The sequence below is a fragment of the Vitis vinifera genome, chromosome 19 (genome assembly GCF_030704535.1).
Source record: "Vitis vinifera cultivar Pinot Noir 40024 chromosome 19, ASM3070453v1".
In the NCBI taxonomy this organism is placed as follows: Eukaryota; Viridiplantae; Streptophyta; class Magnoliopsida; order Vitales; family Vitaceae; genus Vitis; species Vitis vinifera.
In genome coordinates, this window is record NC_081823.1 from 5,118,377 (window position 1) to 5,141,967 (window position 23,591).

The following is a 23,591-nucleotide window of genomic DNA, read 5'->3' on the forward strand; positions in this document are numbered from 1 at the left end:
AGGCACAACAGAGCAAAAAAAGAAAATACAACTGTTTGGAAAAGATGGAGCATGTTCGCTACTAAGAGGGTGAGGAGCGTTTTTGAGACTCGAGGAAAAATGGCCTGAGCGGTAAGAGACAAGGGGAGCATGTTCTGTAAGCTGGCTGGTGGGAGAAAGGGATTTTTCTGGGTTGATTACAGAGCAAACAAGAGGAAGAGGAAAAAAGAGTTTTTGGGAGTTATAGAGACGCAAATTTGAGAGGATACCAACCGTTGGAGAGAAACGGAAAGAAAAATGTAGCTAAAGAGAAACCAAATGAGGGAAAAAAAAAGATGAGGTAGTTGAGAAAAAAAGAAAAGAAAAGGAAATCTGTGTGGAGAGACTGTTGGAAGAGAGTCTTTACGGAAGAAACAGAGGAAGAGGATTGTAGCTTGTGATAAACCATACAACATTTGCTCAAAGGAGATCGTTTAGGTTTAACTAACTCGCACCTTAAGTTCTCCATTTTCACAGTCATGCCATGCTCCTTGACGATATTTGAATGTTTATTTTGTTTATTTTGATGCTTGGATGTCTTGAGCCTGTTATTCATTTCTATTTGCTTGGTCTCTGTTTCATTTGTAATGAGTTGCATGGTGCTTATGCCATTGTTCATGTGTTGAAATCACTACAAAACCTCCCACCAGTTTTTAACTCTCGTTGATCTTCATGAAAGATAGTCAAATTTAACCGTATTATTTCCTCTTGCGCATGCTCTGTTTTCCTTCACCGTATCCTCTGTTTTTTATATTTCTGGAGTGAGTATCATGTTTGGGTTAGTTGCCTGGAATGGAAGGCTTTTGAAATAGTTCAGTATCAAAGCCTTTGGGAGTCATGTGCCTTATTGTCTATTCGATGAGTTGAGGTTCATCTAGCCAGGGGAGTGCCGTACCTGCCATCTTACAGGAGCTCCCATGGCAACCTGCTTGGAAGTTTAACTTAGTGTTCAAATTGAGGTCTTAATGTGGTGGCTGAGGCCAGACTTGGAAGTTGCTCAAGCAAACACCCATACATCTCTTGTGGGATCCTCCCTAAAAATTGCCGCGTGGCTCCCTCTCCCTTGGACACGCAGACGGCCTCTTGCGACACGTGGCATCGCTCATTCCACCCGGACATCTCACATTCGAAATTCTTCTCCGTCGACATTCCACCTGGATATCTCACATCCGGAATTCTGTCCGGCCGACGTTCCACATTCTTCGGATATTTCGCAGCCGGCGCTTGTCACCGAGTGAGAGAGGAGAACGATTCAACTTCCCCGGACAGACATGTCCGGATCCTCTGGTGACGCTTACCCGGACAGCTTGGCTCATCAGACGCTCGCGATTCGCCGGATCCATTTCCGCCCACAATAAAAAAAGCAGCGACAATACTGACGACCAAGTCTCCTGAGCTGTCACTCATCTTTAATGCAAGATACATTTGACAAGACATTCCCAAGTCTTCTCAGGTTGCCTGACACATCCCCAATATTTAAAGTCATAAATTGAGGCGACATCCACCGCCTAAATATCCTCCTAACAGCTGCCATCTTGCACCAGAAACGTCATGATTGCTTCGCCACCCTATGAGCGGTAATCATGACGATGAGACCTGCTAGCACAGCGAGGCCATGCTTTTTGACTCATATATAAACTCTAAGGAGGCTCTCAGGGAGGTAAGGAACAAGGGATAAGGGATAAGCATCCTAATAAGCAATAAGCTTTCTTGACGAAAATCACGGAGCAACACTCCCAAATGAAAACTCTATTTTCCAACAGCTTCCAAAAGACTAACTTAATCATCGGAGGGTGTGTCCGGACAACCCATCAGGACATCTTTTTTGCAGGAGGAAGGAGGAATTACTACAATGCGTTGATCGAGATTCCTTTGCTGGTGACAACTATTGTAGCAGGGGAATTTTGCCATCAACATCTCCTACACCTGATTCCAACATGGTTGATTATTTCAGTGGTGACATCTGCAAGTTTTGATTTGAAAGACCCCTTGAAAGCATCAAAGCCCCCTTTGCAAAGTTCCTTCATACCCATCTTACCACCCTTCATGCTCCTGTTCTCATTGCATTTCCAGCACTTATTCCACCATCATATCCATAGCTCCACCTTTTAATATCCATGAAAACCACCTTTCTCATTGCATTTCTAGCACCTATTCCACCAATCACCTCTCATACCCATTACTTTCAATTTCACCCGCTCACACAACCTCACCTTCTTCCCATTCCATTAACCTTCATACTTCATTAAACCCATTTTTCATCATTCCATCCTCCATACCCGTCTTCATACCCATTTCTCTTTCTACACCACATACCCATTTTTCAAATACCCATGAGACCCATTTCTCCCATCAATACTCATTTTCAGGTCATTCCCACATTTTCTCACGTGCATGAAGCCCCATGCACCACCCATCACACCCGGCTGCCCCACCGCTCGTTTCTCACTTATGCAAAGGAACCTTGCATGCATGGCCGTTTTCATTTCCTTCACACCCATCGAACCTCTCATACCCATTTATCTTTCTAATTTTTCATCCATCACACCCTCTATGCCCGCCATACCCATTTCCTACTCATGCCCACTGTCAAAGCCACCCCATCTCATCACCTTTCCACTCTTCATGCATGCATATACCCATTTTTCCATCAACCCTTCCCTATACCCATTTTTCTCATGAAACCACCCATCCCAACCCACAATATCCACGACTCCATCCTTTAGTATTCATATCCATTCATCTCATTACCCCACACCCATTTCCATACCCATATATTCCACCAATCCTTCTACCCCTCATGTACACTCGTTCCACCACCACACCATTTTTCCTTACCATTTCCTCCACTTTTTGTTTTTGTTTTTTTTTTTTTTTTTTTTTTGTGTTTATGATGGCCACAAAGCTGGAGATGTGGGAGCTACTATTCAAGAATTTTTTTTAGAATAGATGAGTTGAATGCGAGGGAAAACAAAGGTGAAAAGTGTTGAGGCCTTGTGTCCCTGGTGATCCACGTAGTTGCCAAATGGATGGACGCATGATCTCAACCAATATAGATTCCTGGTTCAGTTGTTCCTGCAAAAGGGGTCCGGACAGGGTGTCCGGACACACCCTCCGATGGTTTTGTCAGCCATGGAAAGAGAGATAAATCAGTTGGCTTTTTACTAGGTATAGCAAACTTACTTTCCTCTTTGTGTGAAGGTTCATATATATCGTATCAGGAGCTTTGTTTCCCACTTTAATGGTAGGGAGATATTTTGGCTTGTCATGATGCCTCTAGGTGATGGTAGGGTCATCATCACTCATAGGGCGGCTGATAGAGATCGTGGGAAGTGACTTGCCGTCACTTCATTCCTGTCATCTTACTCTACAAGTGGCGGAACGTGGGCCATGGCAGGCTGTTGTGATGACGTGTAAGACTTGCTTACTTCAGTCAATGATCCGGACAAACATATCCGGATAGTATATGTCGGTCGTTCGGATGCGATATGTCGGTTATCCGGATGTTTATGTTTATGAGTGTCGTGTGCCTCTCCTTGAGGGAGTCCAGAAAGGAGAAGCGCGTCACGTGTACTCTTGGGGAAATCCGGATAGGGATAGTCCGGATGAGAATACGTGCCACGTGTCATTAGGAAATGTGTGCCATGTGGCATCAGGGGGAGGGGTCCCTACAAAAAGGTTTTTTTTTAAAAAAAAGTGATGAATGACCAGTCAATGTCATAGGGATTTGCATTAGTGGTAGGGGCACTTTAAGTTCTTTGAACAAATAAGTGGCGGTGGCACGGTGAATTATTATTATTATTATTATTTTCCTTTTCTCTCACGTGTCAAGGTTTGATTTCCGTAAATTCCATCTTTAAATAAATCTTTAAAATTTCGACTTCCAAATTTAATTTTTCAATTTCCAAAATTCCAATTTTTTACATTTATTTATTTAATCATTATTATATTTTTTTTTATTATTATTCCACTTATTTATTTATTTATTTTAAAAATTACATTTTTAAATAATTCTTCAAAATTCCAATTTCCAAATTTAATTTTCAATTTCAAAAACTCCAATTTTCACATTCATTTATTTAATCATTATTATTTTCGTTATTATTATTATTTTATTTATTTATTTTAAAATTCCATCTTTAAATAATTCTTCAAAATTCCTATTTCCAAATATAATTCTCAATTTCCAAAATTCCAATTTTTCAATTTCCGAATTTAATTTTCAATTTCCAAAATTCCAATTTTCACATTTATTTATTTAATCATTATTATTTTCGTTATTATTATTATTTTATTTATTTACTTTTAAAAATTCTATCTTTAAATAATTCTTCAAAATTTCTATTTCCAAATTTAATTCCCAATTTATGAAATTCCAATTTTTCAATTTTCGAGTTTAATTTCCAATTTCCAAAATTCCAATTTTCACATTTATTTATTTAATCATCATTATTTTTAGTTATTATTATTATTATTTATTTATTTTTAAAATTCCATCTTTAAATAATTCTTTAAAATTTCCAAATTTAATCCTCAATTTCCGAAATTCCGATTTTCCAATTTCCGAATTTAATTTCCAATTTTCCAAATTCCAATTTTCACATTTATTTATTTAATCATTATTATTTTCATTATTATTATTAATTAATTAATTTATTTTTAAAATTCCATCTTTAAATAATTCTTCAAAATTCTGATTTCCAAATTTAATTCCCAAATTCCGAAATTCCTATTTTCCAATTTCCGAATTTAATTTCCAATTTTCACATTAATTTATTTAATCATTATTATTTTTGTTATTATTATTATTTTATTTTTAAAATTCCATCTTTAAATAATTCTTCAAAATTCTGATTTTCAAATTTAATTTCCAATTTTCAAAATTCCAATTTTCACATTTATTTATTTAATCATTATTATTTTCATTGTTATTATTTTATTTATTTATTTTTAAAATTCTATCTTTAAATAATTATTCAAATTTCCGATTTCCAAATTTTATTCACAATTTCCAAAATTCCAATTTTCACATTTATTTATTTAATCATTGTTATTTTCGTTATAATTATTTTTCTATTTATTTATTTATTTTTAAAATTCCATCTTTAAATAATTCTTTAAAATTTCGGTTTCCAAATTTAATTTCTAATTTTCACATTTATTTATTTAATCATTATTACTTTCATTATTATTATTATTATTATTAGTATTATTTTATTTATTCATTCATTTTTAAAATTTCATTTTTAAATAATCCCTTAAAATTCTGATTTCCAAATTTAATTTTTAATTTCCAAAATTCCATTTTTCATATTTATTTATTTAATCATTATTACTTTCGTTATTATTATTATTTAATTTAATTAATTAATTATTTTTAGAATTCCATCTTTAAATAAATCTTCAGAATTTCAATTCTTAAATTTAATTTCCATATTCCAATTCTTAGATTTAATTTCCATAATTCCAATTCTTAAATTTAATTTCCAAAATTCTAATTCTTAAATTTAATTTTCAAAACTCTAATTCTCAAATAATTTTCAAAATTCTAATTTATTTCAAATTTATTTTCCAAAATTCCAATTCTTAAATTTATTTTTCAAAACTCAAATTCTCAGATAATTTTAAAAATTCCAATTTCTTTCAAATTTAATTTCCAAAATTCCAATTTTTAAATTTAATTTTCAAAACTCCAATTCTCAGATAATTTTAAAAATTCCAATTTCTTTCAAATGTAATTTCCAAAATTCCAATTCTTAAATTTAATTTCCAAGACTCCAATTTTCAAATAAATTTTAAAAATCTAGTTTTCTCTCAAACAATTTTAATTTCACTCTGGTTTTCAAATAGTCTTTTGTTTCTCTTGATTTTACATAAGCAAGAATGATTTTTTCATAATTCCAAAATAATGGAATTTGTGATATTAATTCATGCAAAATAAATTGAGCTTTGGTGGGGGCCCTACATATGAGTTTTCTCTTTTGATTGCCAATTGTTATGGTTAATGAACATTGTTCGATCTTTGTCTTGCTCTTTGATATGTATGTGATAATTTTATACTTAATCTAACCTTATTTCCATGATATCGTATTATTACTTGTTGCTAAGGTATGTTCTCAATCCTACTTCATTTATTCATTTGTTATCATTCTTAATTCGTTTTATTATTTGATCATTTCATTGGTATCCATTAATTTCCTTATCAATTGCCATGCTTGTTTCACCTTATTTAGTAGAGACCCATTTTTAGGGGCTTAAAGGGGTGCTACGATCTTTACTGTACCTTCCCAATAAGTAACGTGACCCCAGACGCAGACTTGGTTTTTCACATACCTGTTTTTCCTTTAGGAGTCACATTTAGGGTTTTTTTTTTCCCTTAAAAAATAAAACAAAAATAAGTGGCGACTCCAAGTCTTTTCTAAAAATCAAAATTTCACCAAATAAATAGAAAACGAGTTTTGTCATCGAATGGGAATGCATTGAGCAAAAATGCGGGGTCCACAACTATTTTACCATTGTTTTCTACAAATAGTTTTTAAAAATAAAGTGAAATAGAGAACAAGTTTTATAGAATAAGTAGAACTTGTTTTCACTAATTTTTTAAAAACAAAATGAAAACATAGAATTTAAAAAAAAAACATAAAAAAACAAATAAAATTAAACATGAGATCATTGTTTTTTTTTCTTTCCACAATTTGATACCAATACAATAAATCCTAAAATATGATATCCCTTTATACATGTACTTTTTTGAATTTCTATTAACTTTTCTAAAAATTTTCATTAATCAAATAATTTTAAAATCAAATTGTATTTAATAAATACAATTTATTAATTTTAAAAAACTAATCTAAAACTCAAAAATTGATTTAATTAAAACTAAAAAGTCTTGGAACTCAATAATAATAGTATGTCATAGACCAAAATTTATTCTAAATGTTTGGGTTAGCTTCTTCTTTATATATATATTTACAATTTTTTTATTAGGTAAATAAACTCCAAATTAAGCAATACTTAATGTGTTGGGTTCATTAACGAATTTAGTAATTTTTAAAAATAATTTAAAACTCAAATAGTAATCAATTAATACAAAAAATTTATAGATAAAAATTGGTTTAGAACGCCTTTATTGTTTCTCTTTTACATAGAATTATTATTGTTTGATTTTTTTTCACTAGATAAATGAATTTCAAATTAAACAAAATTGAATGCGTTGAATTCATTAACGATTTTAGTAATTTTTAAAAATAACTTAATTATCAAACAATGATCCAATTAATACAAGAAATTTATGGACAATAATTTTTCCAAAATAACTCTATTGTTTTTCTTTTACATAGAATTATTATTTTTTTATTTTTTATTTCAACCAGACAAAGCTTTAAATTAAACCAAACTTAATGTGTTTAATTCATTAATGAGTTTAATAATTTTTAAAAATAATTTAAAACTCAAATAATAAACCCATTAACATCATAACTTTGTGAATAAAAATTGGTTTATAATGATTCTATTATGACTTTTTGTACATGATCATATTTTTTATGAATTTATTAATGGATTTAACAATTTTTCAAAATAATTTGGAATTCAAAAAATAGATCAAAACCGATATATTATGAGTCATGTCTTTGTTGTTTCTCCTATACACAAAAATATATGTTTTGAATTTATATAAATAAATTATAAATTAAGTAAGACATAATTAATAATTTAAATTCTTTAATTAATTTTTTAATTTTTAAGAATAATTTTGAATTAAAAAAATTGATGTAATTAATTGAAGATTAGATCAAAACATTCTAAAATATTATGTACATATAATGAAAAACTTGACTCATTTATATGTTTAAAAAGCTAAACTTTATTCATCATTCATTTTAAATAAAATATTTTTAAAATTATTATTATTCATTTTAAATAATAAAAAATTATGAAGATGTTAATACCTTATGTTTATAACATATAATAAAATAGTACATATTTTTATAAAAAAATATAATTTATGATTTTATTATAATATTATTATCCATGTTTTACTAAAAATATTGATTAATTTATTTGTAATTATAAAACTATTTTCATTTTTAATAAGACCTAAATTAAATTTAATTATTATATAAATTGAATTTGCAATGTTTTTACAAAACCAAAAAAATATTATTTTAAAAACAACTTATTCAAACAAGTTTTTAGAGATAGTTGAATTAAGAATTGTCTTATATTCATTTATTCAATATTTATTATAATTTATATTTGTCACGATTTCATGGAAATTCAATAACTTTTTATTCAAACAATTTAAATACAGAGCTTGATTAAGAATTGTACCCTGCACCACATATTTCAACCTTTAGGAAAGAAATGTGGTTGATATGATGTATTTCTTTATCATTAAAAAAAAAACAGTTACATTTCTTAGATAAAATATAAATACTTTAATAAAAAAACTATAAAAATTTATTTTATAATTTAAAATTTTGTTATAAAAACTATTAAAATTTGAGATAATAATAATTTTTTTTTTTGTAATATTTACTTATTTTTTACTGGTTTTTACTAAGCATTATTTTTTTTTTTTCATAAATAAAAGTATCTATTATAATTAATAATTTGTAATTTGGAAATAAAAGTTTAAAAAGAAGAATCCAACACGCCACGATGTATTCACGGGAACATATAGTAATGACTAATGACATGCCATGTCACCTCATGTCCTCAAATAGTGATAGCCATATTTTGTTGCACACTTAAATCGTGATGCCATTGACATTCTATCATATCAATTTGAATAAAAATTTCCTTTGCTGCTCCACCATTGACTTAGGTGGAAAGTCGCTTACGTGTTACAAGTTCAAGCCAACAATTTAAGACTTAAAGCTCTCTATTATTTCATTTCTTAATTTTAACTAGAGTTGTAAAATATGGGACTAGTTAGGATGGGTTTGAAGTTTAACTACCGTGCACGATCACTATATTCAACCCATGCGAAACCTGTGAAACTAACCCAGTGTCAAATTGAGAGTTTTCAATATGATATTAGCTCGCAAACCTAACCCACGATCACAATCACTAGTCTCACTTAAAAGGAGCAAATGTTCTTGAGGTAAGAAGGTTTTATTTATGATAGTGATTTTTTTCTTTGGGAATAGGTTTTTATGGGTATGTGTTGTTATCTAAATCCTTGAAAATACATGGATAATAAGTGTGTATAATAAACATACAAATAAAATAAAGTAAGTTGAAAATTGAAACTCATAAATAAGGTTAGTCGAGATTGGAGTTTGATTCTATGTTCTTAAGATGAATTTGTCTCTTTTATGTATTTATGGTTTATTGATAATCAGATCATTTTTTTTTTGTGATAGTAACACTTTAAATCACAAGAAACAATGTATAATTTTAATTTGTAGCATGTAGTTTTAAGATATATAAGTTTAACATTTATTTGTCTACTAGTCATTTTTTTCCCTTCTACATAGCTTCCAACTATGAAAAATTGGCTGATAACATGAAAAATTAAAGAATATAATAATTATAGAATGCAAATAAAAAGTTATATTATGACTCACCTTATGATGTAAGAGTCCTTGAAAATAAACAAGATTTTAGACTTTGCTATAGTCTCATGTTCTTTAGCTATAGCCTATTGCTCCTCTATCATGCTTGTGTTGATAACATGTTGTAGAAAATAAAGTGAAAGAGAAGAAATCTAGAAAGAAAAAAATAGAACGTTGAGAAAGAAACTGAATGAATATTTCATTAGAGGTTTTTTTTTTTAAGAGGAGTCATAAAAAGATTTACATTAATATGAATAATTATCCACAAGTTTTTGCAATGAGACAAATTCTAATATTTTATAACAATTTTATAATTCTTACAAAAAAATATTATAGTTTACCAAGAATAGTTTTCGGTTGTTCCTTTTTTTTGAAAAAAATTCAAATTTGATTCTTTTTACACATTTAGTGATTGAAAATACCTAATAGTAAAAATGAAATTAAATTATACACAAAAAGTATACAAAATAAACTATTCAAATAAAAATAAGATGAAATAAATAAAAGATTGAAAGCAGATACAACAAAATCATTATGCTAAAAAAATTGAAAATAAATGAGTAAAAAATGAACCGAATAAAGAACTAGTATAGAAAAAAAAATTTATATTTACAAAACTGGAATGAAAAAAAATAAATAAATAGGGGAATAAGTACAATAATAACTTTTCACAGATAAAACTAAAAAAATACAGGTAAAATCTCGAGACTCTCTTACCAAAAAAATACCAAGCCCAAAACAGGAGAGGAACAAAAAAGAAAAAGAGCCCCAAGTGAGCAAGTTGTCTTCCTCCCCGCCCTAACTACCAATGGTAGTCCTCCATTTTCACCACCACGACCTCACTGCTTTGTTCTTCATCATGGGAAGAAAGATTTGGGTAAGTTTACTTTTGATTTCTATAGTAATTATTTTTTGTTTTGGGCTTAAGATATATATTTTGGGCCTTCCTTTGGTTGGATAATTAACATGGGTTTGGGTAATGATTTAGATTTATTTTAGTTTGGATTATGGGCTTTGAATTTTATTTATTTAGGCTTTGACTCCTTATTTTATTTGACCTGTAATACTTCGGATGGGTTTGGGCTTGTTTGCATTTTGGGCTTTGCATGTTATATTGGCCTTGGCATTTGATTGTGATTTGAGTTAGACTTGTTTATACCGAGCTTGAGCCTTATTGCTTTGGATTAGTGCTTCGTATTGTGCTTCAGTTTATTTTGTTTTGATTTCGATTTCTGAGTTTACACGGGTGTTATTGTGACGACTAACAGACAAACAAGCTGAAGCCTACAAAATAAAAAACCCTAGGGCTCACAAAAAGGGTAGGGGGAAGGGGTCTTTGTATTTTGTGAGAGGGTTGAGAGTTTTTGTGTGTTATTAGGCTTCATCTTGGGAGTTATTGAGGGCCATTAATGTTAAGGATTGCACTATAAAGGGTACACTTGTTCCTCCTCTCTTTATTTTATTTTGTTGTTTGTTATACATATTTGTTTTATTTTCTTAAATGTTCTGCAAATACATTATCATTTTGATAACTTTTCCATTTTATTGGTTCATAAAAAATGCCAAGTGATTAAATAGGAGTTATCATTTGTCGAATGGGAACATTCACTTATATTAGTTTTATTGTTACAAAGGTCCCTCTGAACCATAATCTAACCTAAAGCTTGGAAGCTTGGGTTGAAGGTCTTAGAATAGTAAAACTCGCATCTTACTTGGAGTTTGAGGAGATCGAGTGAATATAGATCATATTGTGCGAACTATTATAAAATCTTGTATTTGCAATTTCTCTATCTCTTCTCTTTTTATACTTGATTACTCATATAATTTAATATGTCACTTATATTCAATGGAAAAAGTGCATAAATTCATAAAGCATTTCAAGTTTGAAAAGATAAAAGGGAAAAGACTTTATTAAAAGAAAAAACCCTAAGCACTAGACAGAAGAAAATAATTGTTACAACATTGAATGAGAATGATAAAGACTTCATGTAAGAAGAGTGCACAAATGGTTTGTTAACATGTGTGTTATGCTTTACATTGACTATAAAGATGAGATAAATTCTTCATTTATTAATGATGAATTATAAAATATTTTTGAAAAACTTTACCTTGATTTATAGACATCTGACCCAAAAATGTTTTTTTTTTTTCAAAAAAAGAAAGTTGTCTTTCTCCAAAATGAACTTGATGTTTTGGAAAAACAGTTTGGAACATGTGAAAAAGCTATCTCAAGAAAAAATATGTTCTCGAGAAGAAAAAGAAATGATTGACATAATGTCTTTAGAAATTTTCAAATAGGCAAAAGATTTTCACTATGATTTTAATAAGTCAAAATTATATTTTTAATAAAAATGGATTAAGTTATAAGTCTGATAAAAATGAAAGTATTACAAAGATCATTTTGTGGAAGAAGTTTTAAATAATAATTCAAGTATCATTTGTAATTTTTGTGGAAAAGGATGTTATATTAGCGAGAGTTGTCTTTTAAGAAAATACTCTTATATTACTCACTATTATCATATTAGAATAATATTTATATGATTCTATTTTAGACAATATAAATGATACAATTTTGATTATTTGGTTTGTTTTGTTAAACTTCATGGACCTTAGTAAATATAAATATATTTTCAAGATATATTTAGTATGGAAATAAAAATTAGGATAAAATGATCCATCCTTCATCTTTTTAGACTGATTTAGCATCACCTTTTCATAAAATCCCAATTTTGAATATTTTTATCTATTTAATTAAATATAAAGTTAATTAGATGATTAATTGTCAATTTGGACCCCCCTCCTCCTAAAAGAAAAATTCTACAGGCCAAACCTTTAGTCTTGAGATCTTGGATTGCTTGCAATTTGCGTCATGGCAAGTGCTTTTGCCACCATAACCGGAACATAAATACTGCACCCTTTGATACTAGATTACTGTTCTTGGAAAACTAGAGATTTTGATAACTAACAATTGTGGAAATACTGTTAAACATGATAAGATGATATCATAAGATATGATATATATATATATCTGTAAACTTCATTAAAAGATGAGTACAGACCTTATAATATTATAGGAAAATATTATTAATCATATTTTTATATGACATATAGGATAGAGCATGATAAGAACCATCTCTCCACTCATATTGGCACAGGGTCAATGAGAATCGAAGCAATGAGATCTTTCATCAATTTTCCAACATGTGTGTACTGATCTTCGTCCTTATACAAAATATCAATCACACGACTGAAATTAAGAACACGAGTAAGAAGAGGCATGGGCACTTGTGTAGGTTTGAGGCACTCCTTATTCATATCCTTCCATGCGTTCACTACTTGCTTATTCAACTCATCATATGCTTCTTGCTTACAAACCCCATGTTGCTTCATGTAGCATTCAACTGCTGATGCAACATGCCCTCTTTTTTGCTCAAACTGCACAAAAAGAAAAGCGAAGAAAATCAAGGATACATAGAGCTAGTACAACACAACATGACGCAGCATAAATGATGTAATACCTCATGGGAAACTATGTCATCCATGAGCCTGCAAATGACAGATGAAGCTCTAACCATCTTAGGGTCGTTGAAAACCCAATCGAAGGCCTCCTTTGTTGCTATATCTCCCATGCCAACAAAAGATGTGGTCATGAGCATAGAGTAACCACTGCTTATTAGTGCGTTACTCATATACTCATCCAATGTTGGTGTATATTCTTGGTTCAACCATTTGGCTTCAACAAAGTAGGCTTGGATTTGCCTTTCTATCTGAGTTTACATAATATTGCAAATAGATTAATTATCCTGCTAGCTTACAATATATTTTTTGAAGATAGACAAAATATTTATGAAAGAGTAAGGAACTAGAAGAAGGGTCATTGGAGGCAAACCGCTGCTTTTGCATATTGAACACGGTACAAGTTTCCTTCCTTGGCCATCTCTTCTTCCATTTCTTCATAAACATCCAAGAGAGCCTGATAACAAGGCTTCATATAATCTGGGAGTTGATTTACGCTGTTGGCATCCCATCTGAAAGTGAAGCAACAGATATCCTTGGAACTTTTTGAAATTTGACTAGAAATTTGGAAATTAAGCCAACAATTTTGATGGGCATGCATGTATCAAACCTTTCAATTGCTTCTGTAAAGAGTTTGAGTTCTTCGAATGTACCATATGCATCATATATATCATCTATGATGGATATCATGGCTAATACTTTGATTAAGATCCTTCTAGCAAGGGAATATTGGGGTTCAAAATACACTCCCAATATCCAGAAGTAGCCCTCCACTAATCTGTCCCGTGCAAAAGGCATCTTTTTGGCAAAATTCAAACCTTTCCACCACCTTAAAGATATATCAACAGATTATCAGAGTGAGAAAATTGCCAAATATGTAGCTTTCTGAATATTGTTGGTTCCGCAACTTACCTAGTGACCTCACTTAGCTCTTTCCTGTGGAGTGACTGCAATAGATTGAAATCTAACTTTGAGAGCTTGAGTAATGTTTTATTATGCGGACCATCTTCTTGGTAGACGGAAATGTAATGTCTTGCCTCCACCCTTGTTAAGCACTTGCGAATAGGTCTCTTTAGTGCACGAGTCACTTGTGCTGCAAGGGGATGAGTTGAATCGGTTGCCATGGACTGAAGGTGAGCAGTGCTGAAAGCCAGAGCTTCCTCTAGTATGTCTTCTCCATGCACCATTAAATGTGTAGCTTCGTATAAAGCTAGCAAGCCTGGTAAGTCACCAGTCAATGATTCCTTGAAGTTGCCTTCGTCGTCTTTGAACTTATTGAATACATCTGTTTATCAGCGAAGTTGACCATTCAATCGATGATATGTAATTGCAGATGACATATATATGTTTAGACAACAATGGGTCATGGGATTTTACCAGGTGGAATATGGTAACCTTCTTGTCTTAGAAGTCGGAAACGAAGAGAAGCATTGGTCAGGTCATCATTATCATCATCATCCAGATTATAGGTTTGATACATGTCCTCTAATGCTTCTTTGATCTCCCTTTCAAACTGGTATGCCAATCCCAAGCGTTGGATGGAATCTATGAAGTTCAGCAGTTGTGAAGACTTCCTGGCAGTAGCTTTTAGCTCGTTTCTCAGTTCATCTTTCAGTTCTTCAATTTGTTGCACTTTACGAGCATGGGTTACCTGCACCAGTAAATTGTATGAACAAATCGTATGCTAGAAATGTTAGACTGAGTGAATGACATACTTCGAGCTGAAATTAACTTTAAGAAAATGGTTGTCCAATATTAGACCAAATTTTCCGGGAGGTCGCCACATATTTTGCTTTTCCAATTTGTTCAGTCCGAAAAGAAAAAAGGTTGCTTGTGAGGGAGGGTTTTGGGAACATGATCAATATTATGTCCCTTACAGAGAAAATTGGTTGGTTGTCTAATATGGAATCAAAGCCTACTTTATGTTTATTTCCCTATAGGAGGAGAATGTTTATTTCCTCACTTCCCATGTTAAGCTTTTAGGAAAAAAAATGTATTTTTGAATTACTTGAAAAAATGTAAAAACAGATATATCAGTACTTGAATTTTTTGGATATATAAAAAATATTAAAAAAATATCGATGAATATTAGTACTAAATTTTATGGATATATCGAAAATATTATAAAAATATCGATGAATATTAGTAGTGAATTTTAAAAACAGCCATAAATAAACTCTAAATCATGACTAAAAATAACATGTTTTGCTTTGACAAATTATGGAAGCGCATTTACCGGATCAGCAGGAGTATAGGTGAGGAAACGATCACCCCAAAAGCAAGGACGAAAATTTGCACTGCGGCGAGCCGCCTCAGGATTAAGCCTTTGGGTTGGAATAGGAGCTGTAACTGAGAGTGGAAGAGACATATTTTGGTTGGAGAAGAAACCTTTAAAGAAAGTGTTGTAATTGTTTAAGTATTTGAGCCTGGGAAGTCAGGTATTTAAAGGAGCCTGGCCTGCTTGATTTATGAAGATAGGTTACGAGCACGATTTTCTTCTGTTTGAAATTTTAAATCTTTTGGATTTATTAGGCTTAGGGAGAATCTGGCCCTATACTAGCCCCAAAAAATGGAAAAAAGGATGAGAGGAGAAAAATATAAAAGAAGGAAAGAAAAATCTTGCCAACCTTAGAAATTCGAAAATAAAACAATAATAAATAAACAAATAAAAATATAAAAAAGACCATTTTAAAAATATTATCCTCACTTTTTTAGGACTTTTTTTTTTGTAATTCTTAAAATTATTAAATATTATTTAAAATATAAGGTGATGTTTGATAAAATTGAAAATTAAATATTAAAAAGTTTTAATAATATCCTTTAAAAATTTAAATGTTACATATAATATCTCAAGAAGATAAAAATATCAGTGAAATAGTTAAATTTTCATTAAATAATAGAGTTTGAAATAATATATTTAAAACTGTAAAAAAAAAAAAATAATATCATTTTTTTTTTAATCATCTTTATTTTGGAATGTAAGTATTTTTTTTAAAAAAAATAGATAATTATCTTTTCCAGTACCAAAACTTTACTTCTATATACATAGAGGTAGATGGAACTTCATGCCATGTGTATTTGGGCAAAGCATGATAAAATAATTGAGATGAAGATACTGGTATCCAATGATTTTATATTTTTGAACCAATTAATCATAAAATTATTAAAATTGTCAAAGTATTATCCCAAGATTTGGTTATATTTTTTAAAGGTTGGAAGCATTTGATAAAATTTAAAGTATTTTTTTTGTTTTGTTGTCAAAATTAGATATTTAAAAAAAAAATTAAAACTATTTTAAAAATAATAGTCACAAAAAGTTTTTTTTTTTTTTTTTTTTGTTTTTAAATATTTGATTAGTGTTTCTTTTGAAAAATATTTATTCTTTTTTCTTTTTTGTCATATAATATATGATAAATTTTTTTTTTCAAAGCACTTAGATTGATTTCCATGTAAATATTAATTGATTTTTTTTTCTTATGATAAAAGGGTTAAAAGCACTTTCACCGTAATCTTGGGTCTAATTTATTTGTGAGAGAATCCAAAATGTTTTCAAAAGTTTAATTTTTTTTTTAAATTACAATCATAAATTTTTAAAAGTCACGAATCCTATTCTTCTTGAACAAATATAGATTAATGAATAATTTTTTCAAATTTATTTTTGTATAGGAAAGATAATGGGATAGGTTTTTTTGAAACCTATCCTACTTTATCCCCAATGAAAAGGGTTTAAAAAAAAATAAACGAGTTTAAAATGGGTTTAACACACATACATTTGTTACCAAAATTCAATAACTTTTTATTCAAACAATTTGAATACAGAGTTTTATTAAGAATTGTCCTTTGCACCATACATTTCAATCTTCAAGAAGGAAACGTGATTGATATGATGTATTTTTTTATCATTAAAAAAGAAAAACAGTTACATTTCTTAAAAAAAATATAAATACTCTAATAAAAAACTATAAAAATTTATTTTATAGTTTAAAATTTTATTATAAAAATTATTAAAATTTGAGATAATGATTTTTTTTTTTTTTGGTAATATTTACTTATTTTTTACTGGTTTTTACTAAGCATTATTGTTATTATTATTATTATTTTTATAAATAAAAGTATCTATTATAATTAATAATTTGTAATTTGGAAATAAAAGTTTAAAAAGGAGAATCCAACACGCCACGATGTACTCATGGGAACATATAGTAATGACTAATGACATGCCATGTCACCTCATGTCCTCAAATAGTGATAGCTATATCCTTGCTGCACACTTAAATCGTGATGCCATTCACATCCTATCATATCAATTTGAATAATAATTTCCTTGCTGCTCGATCATTGACTTAGGTGGAAAGGAGTTTAAGACCAAAATAATATATTTGTAAAAAAAAATGATAAGAATAGTATCCATTTGAAAATATTTGTCAAAGTAGTCTTCTTTATCCACGTAAGCATCCACATGGATTTTAAGTGTAAAGAACCACCGTTGGTGACTGTGGTTTTAGTACTTACAAAAATTTCCTTAAAACCACAGTTACAAACTGTGGTTTTACAATTTCTCTTAGAACCACAGTTATTAACTGCGGTTTTAAAAGAAGTTTCCTTAAAACCACAGTTACAAACTGTGGTTTTACAATTTCCCTTAAAACCACAGTTAGTAACTGTGGTTTTACAATTATTTTCAATTCACATCTATTTTAATGGTGTTGTAATTTTAATATTATTTTTAAAATATTTTTTTATCAAAATTACAATTATGTTGTAATTTTCACAAATATTTTTAAGGGGACTTATGTATAAAAAAGTATGGGATTTTCGAATTTTGCTTTTCACAAATTTTTTTGTTACGACTGTTTTAAAATATATATATATATATATTATCTTTATTTTTTCATATTTTCCTTGAAAATTTGAGAAAATAATTTGGTCTACATGCATTCCCATAAAAATTTATATATTTATAGTAAATAAAATATTTATTTGTTTTACAAATATTTTCACATATGAACTAAAGAAAATTATTTATTCATATTATTTTTAAATTTTAAAATAACTAAAGAAATTGTTTATATTATTTTAAAATTTTATCTTTTCATATGAAAATTAATGTCAGTGATTATGATTTTAGGTTATTTATTATTAAGTATGATTTGAACTTATGTCTGGGTTAAAATGTATAATTTTTTAATTATATGAAAGAAAAATAGGTAGTGGTTGTAATAATTTATTTAATTAGAATTTATTTCATTTAGACTTTAGGATGCATTTGAGTTTTATTTGTTTAAATTATCAAGGAAACATGTGAATAACATAACATCACTAATTTGAATAACTGTGGTTTTATGGTTGTTTTGATAAAAAAAATATTTTAAAAATAATATTAAAATTATAACACCATTAAAATGGGAACAAATTAAAAATAATTGTAAAGTTAGGAAATTGTAAAACCACAGTTTGTAACTGTGGTTTTAAGGAAACTTAATTTAAAACCGCAGTTAGTAACTGTGGTTCTAAGAGAAATTGTAAAACCACAGTTTGTAACTGTGGTTTTAAGGAAATTTTTGTAAGTTCTAAAACCACAGTTACCAACGGTGGTTCTTTACACTTAAAATCTATGTGGATGCTTACGTGGATAAAGAAGACTACTTTGACAAATATTTTCAAATGGATACTATTCTTATCATTTTTTTTTATAAATATATTATTTTGGTCTTAAACTCGGTGGAAAGTGGCTTACGTGTTACAAGTTCAAGCAAACAATTTAAGACTTAAAAGCTCTCAATTATTTCATTTCTTAATTTTAAGTATATTCAACCCATGTGAAACCTGTGAAACCAAACCCAGTGTCAAATTGAGAATTTCCAATATGATATTAGCACGCAAATGAAGATAGACAATCACTAGTCTCACTTAAAAGGAGTAAATGTTTTGCGAGGTAAGAAAGTTTTATTTATGATAGTGATTTTTTTTTCTTTTTGAATAGGTTTTTATTGATAGTGATTTTTTTTCTTTTGGAATAGGTTTTTATGGGTATGTGTTGTTATCTAAATCCTTGAAAATACATAGATAATAAGTGTGCATAATAAACATACAAATAAAATAAAGTAAGTTGAAAATTGAAACTCATAAATAAGGTTAGTCGAGGTTAGAGTTTGATTTTATGTTCTTAAGATGAATTTGTCCTTTTTATGTGCTTATGGTTTATTGACAATCAGATCATTTTTTGGCAAAAAAAGAAAATGATTAGACTTGAAACTAAGGACTTGAATGACCAAAACAAGAAAAAGGCGGGCCCGGGGAGGGAGGAATGAACGAATAATGTCATCAAGGGTCCTTATTTATATATTTGTTGGTGATTTATTAGAAAAGATGTGTCTTTAAAGTACTAGACACATCTTTTGAAGGGTTGTATCTTAAGACATCAAACATATTATTTGAAAGATGTTGCATCTTCTAGATACAAGACACATCCTTTAAAATAAGTTGTGTCTATCAAGAAACAACAATGTGTCTTTCTAAAGAAAAAAAACAAAGTCATAATTCCCCTTCACCTATATAAATTTCAACATATGTCATATACCAAATGATTTTATATTTTAGATCCAAATGATGATAAAATTGTTAAAATTGTCAAAATATAAAGAGAGGATTTGGTTATATTTTTTAAATGTTAGAAGCATTTGGTAATATTAAATTTTTTTTTTGTTTTGTTGCCAAAATTATATATTTTATAAAGTTTTTTAAAACTATTTAAAAATTTGTAGAGTCACTAAAAGTATTTTTTTTAATACTTAATTAGCGTTTCCTTCAAAAAAAAATATTTTTTTTTTCGTTTTGTTATGTGATATATGATTAAAACACTTTGAAAGCATTTAGATTGATTTATATGTAAATATCAATTGATTTTTTTTAAAAGTGTTTATGATAGAAGCGTTAAAAACACTTTCATCATAATCTTTCTTAAAAGAGTCAAATTTATTTGAGAGAGAATTCAAAATGTTTCCTAATGGTTAAATTATTTAAAAAAAAAAAACAAATTACAACAATCAATTTTTTAAAATTACATTTAAAAATATAGATTGTGAGGTTTGTGCTCTCCTCAATTTTTTAGTATTTTAAGTTTTTAATTTTTGTATATCATTTCCATTAATTCTAAGTATAATTAGTGTTTTTAAACAATATCATATTCATTTGAAATAGATTTTTATTTTTATTTTTTTAATTCAAAGAAGGACAAATTTGGGAGGTAGAAAGTGAAGAATTGTCACATTCTTTCTACCTTTCCCAATTTTATTGTATTTTAAAGTTTGTTTGGTTGTATAATTTAAAAACATTTTTTTTTAAAATAGAAATCCGCTTTTAAAAATTCCTAATACTATTTTACCATTGTTTTCTAAAAATAAAGAGAAATAGAGAACAAGTTTTGTAGAATAAGTAGAACTTGTTTTCATTAGTTTTTAAAAACAAAATGAAAACATAGAAAATTTTTAAAAAACATAAAAAACAAATAGAATTGAACATGATATCATTATTTTTTTCTTTCCATGATTTGATACCAATACAGTAAATCCTAAAATATGATATCCCTTCAAATTACATCTACTTTTTAAAAATTCTATTAACTTTTCTAAAATTTTTCATTAATCAAACAATTTTCAAATCAAATTGTATTTGACAAATAAAATTTATTAATTTTAAAAAATAATTTGAAACTCAAAAATTGATTTAATTAATACTAAAATGTCTTGGAACTCAATAGACCAAAATTTATTCTAAATGTTTGGGTTAGCTTTTTCTTTATATATATATATATATATATATATATATATATATATATATATATAATTTTTTTATTAGGTAAATAAACTCCAAATTATGCAATACTTAATGTGTTGGATTCATTAATGAATTTAGTAATTTTTAAAAATAATTTAAAACTCAAATAGTAAATCAATTAATACAAAAAATTTATAGATAAAAATTAGTTTAGAATGACTCTATTGTTTCTCTTTTAAATAGAACTTTTATTGTTTGATTTTTTTTTCACTAGATAAATGAATTTCAAATTAAACAAAACTTAATGCGTTGAATTCATTAACGATTTTATAATAATTTTTAAAAATAACTTAATTCTCAAACAACGATCCAATCAATACAAGAAATTTATAAATAAGAATTGGTCTAAAATAACTCTATTGTTTTTCCTTTACATAGAATCATTATTATTATTTTTTTCAACCAGGCAAAGCTTTAAATTAAACAAAACTTAATGTGTTGAATTCATTAATGAGTTTAGTTATTTTTAAAAATAATTTGAAACTCAAATAATAAACCCATTAACACCGTAACTTTGTGAATAAAAATTGGTTCATAATGACTCTATTATAATTTTTTGTACATGATCATATTTTTAAGAATTTATTAATGGATTTAACAAATTTTCAAAATAATTTGGAACTCAAAAAATAGATCTAATCATTTAAAAAATGATAGAACAAAACCAATATATTATGAGTCATGTCTTTGTTGTTTTTCATATATCACCTTTGAAGAAATATGCAGAAGAAGAGAATGAACTGAACTATTTTTCATTAAGATGAGAATCAAGATTACAAACGTATTTATATATAGTTACATGAGGTGGTTTTGATATGTTACACGGTTGAAATATGTTACAACTGTGAGAGAGGTGGTTAGGAGGTTTGGTTATCACCCCACCTCAAACTCAGAGGCGGGTTGGTGACTGTGAGCTTGCTACAGAGACTACAAAATTGGGAAATAGGTAGGTGTTTGGTTAGTAAATCAACAAGCTGGTCACTTGAAGGCACATAGCAGATATGAAGCTCTTGGTGTAGAACTTTATCTCGGATGAAATACAAGTCCAATTCTATGTGTTTAGATCGAGAGTGGAAGATTGGATTAGCAACGAGATGAGCTGCACTCTGGTTATCATACCATAAGATGGGTGGAGAGGTGGGTAAGCAAAGCTCTTGAAGAAGTGACTGAATCCACACCAACTCAGTTGTGAGGGAGACTAACCCTCTATATTCAGATTTGACACTGCTCTTGGAGACCAAGCTTTGTTTGGAGGAGGACTAGGAGATAAGATTTGAGTCGATAAAGACATAGTAACCGCTGGTGCTTCGATGATCATCGGGACAAGATGCCTAATCAGCATCACTATATCCCTAAAGTTCCATAGAAGTGGTAGGTTGAAAATGAAGACCAAGATTAAGTGTTCCTTTTAAATATCGGAGAATGCGTTTTGTTGAAATTGATAAATGATATTTTTTCATTCATATTTTCATTCGTTCGTGTACAGAGTATATATAGAGGGTAATCACCATTCTAAGAATGGGAAAGAATGATACAAGGAAATAATGATATAAGGAAATAACAACTAATATCCTAATATCTCAATATTCCCAATATCTCAATATTCATAATATCTCAACTTTCCTAATATCTAAACATTCCTAATATCTCAACACAAAATGATATAAGGAAAGAATGATATAAGGAAACATTCCTAATATCTCAACACTCCCACTCAAGTTGGTGCATAGATGTCACACATGCCCAACTTGTCTAAAAATTTTGAGAACACTTGACTTGAAACAGCTTTGGTAAGGATATCGGCCAATTGATCTTCTGATCGAATCTTAGGCAATTCCACAATCTTATCATCCAACTTTTCCTTAATGAAGAATCTATCCACCTCGACATGTTTTGTACGATCATGTTGTACTGGATTATGAGCAATGTCACATGCGGCTTTATTGTCACAAAACAATCGGATTGGTTGCCTAGATAGGTAACCTAAATCTTGTAAGAGGAGTCTTAGCCATAATGCCTCACAAAGTCCTAGAGCCATACCTCTAAATTCCGCTTCTGCACTTGAACGAGTGACGACATTCTGCTTCTTACTTTTCCATGTCACAAGATTACCACCTACAAAGGTAAAGTAACCAGATGTAGATCGCCTATCATCCACTGCACCGGCCCAATCAGCATTAGTATATACTTCTATACTCTGATGATCAACATTTTTAGCGAACAAAATTCCCTTTCCAGGAGCATTCTTCAAATACCTCAAAATATGCATGACTACATTCATATGTTGCTCTCCAGGATTATGCATGTATTGACTCACTACACTCAATGCATACGCAAGATTTGGTCTTGTATGAGCTAAGTACATTAATATCCCCACAAATCTTTGGTATCTTCCCTTATCGGTTGATACTTGATTAGGCTCAACACACAATTTCAGACCTTTTTCTATTGGTGTATTAACAGGTTGACATCCCGACATTCTAGTCTCCTGTAAAAGATCTAAGGCATACTTTCTTTGAGATAGAAAAATTCCTTCACTTGATCGAGAAACTTCAATCCCAAGAAAGTATTTCAGAGGACCTAGATCTTTCATTTCGAATTCTCTAGATAGATAATTTTGCAGAGCTTTTCTTTCTTCAGGATCATTTCCTGTAACTACCA

The 23,591-nt window shown here is 29.2% G+C and overlaps 1 protein-coding gene across 1 annotated transcript; it reads right to left on the minus strand.

Moving 5' to 3' along the window:
• Positions 1-12,638: 12,638 nt before the first annotated feature.
• Positions 12,639-15,484, minus strand: LOC100264159 ((-)-germacrene D synthase). The gene is made up of 7 exons (XM_002283040.5): positions 15,331-15,484; positions 14,472-14,745; positions 14,007-14,379; positions 13,705-13,923; positions 13,468-13,606; positions 13,097-13,345; positions 12,639-13,013 (listed from the first exon to the last, which is right to left on the minus strand). Exons 1-7 carry the CDS (start codon positions 15,460-15,462, stop codon positions 12,720-12,722), a joined length of 1,680 nt encoding a protein of 559 aa, XP_002283076.1. The 5' UTR covers positions 15,463-15,484; the 3' UTR covers positions 12,639-12,719.
• Positions 15,485-23,591: the final 8,107 nt, after the last annotated feature.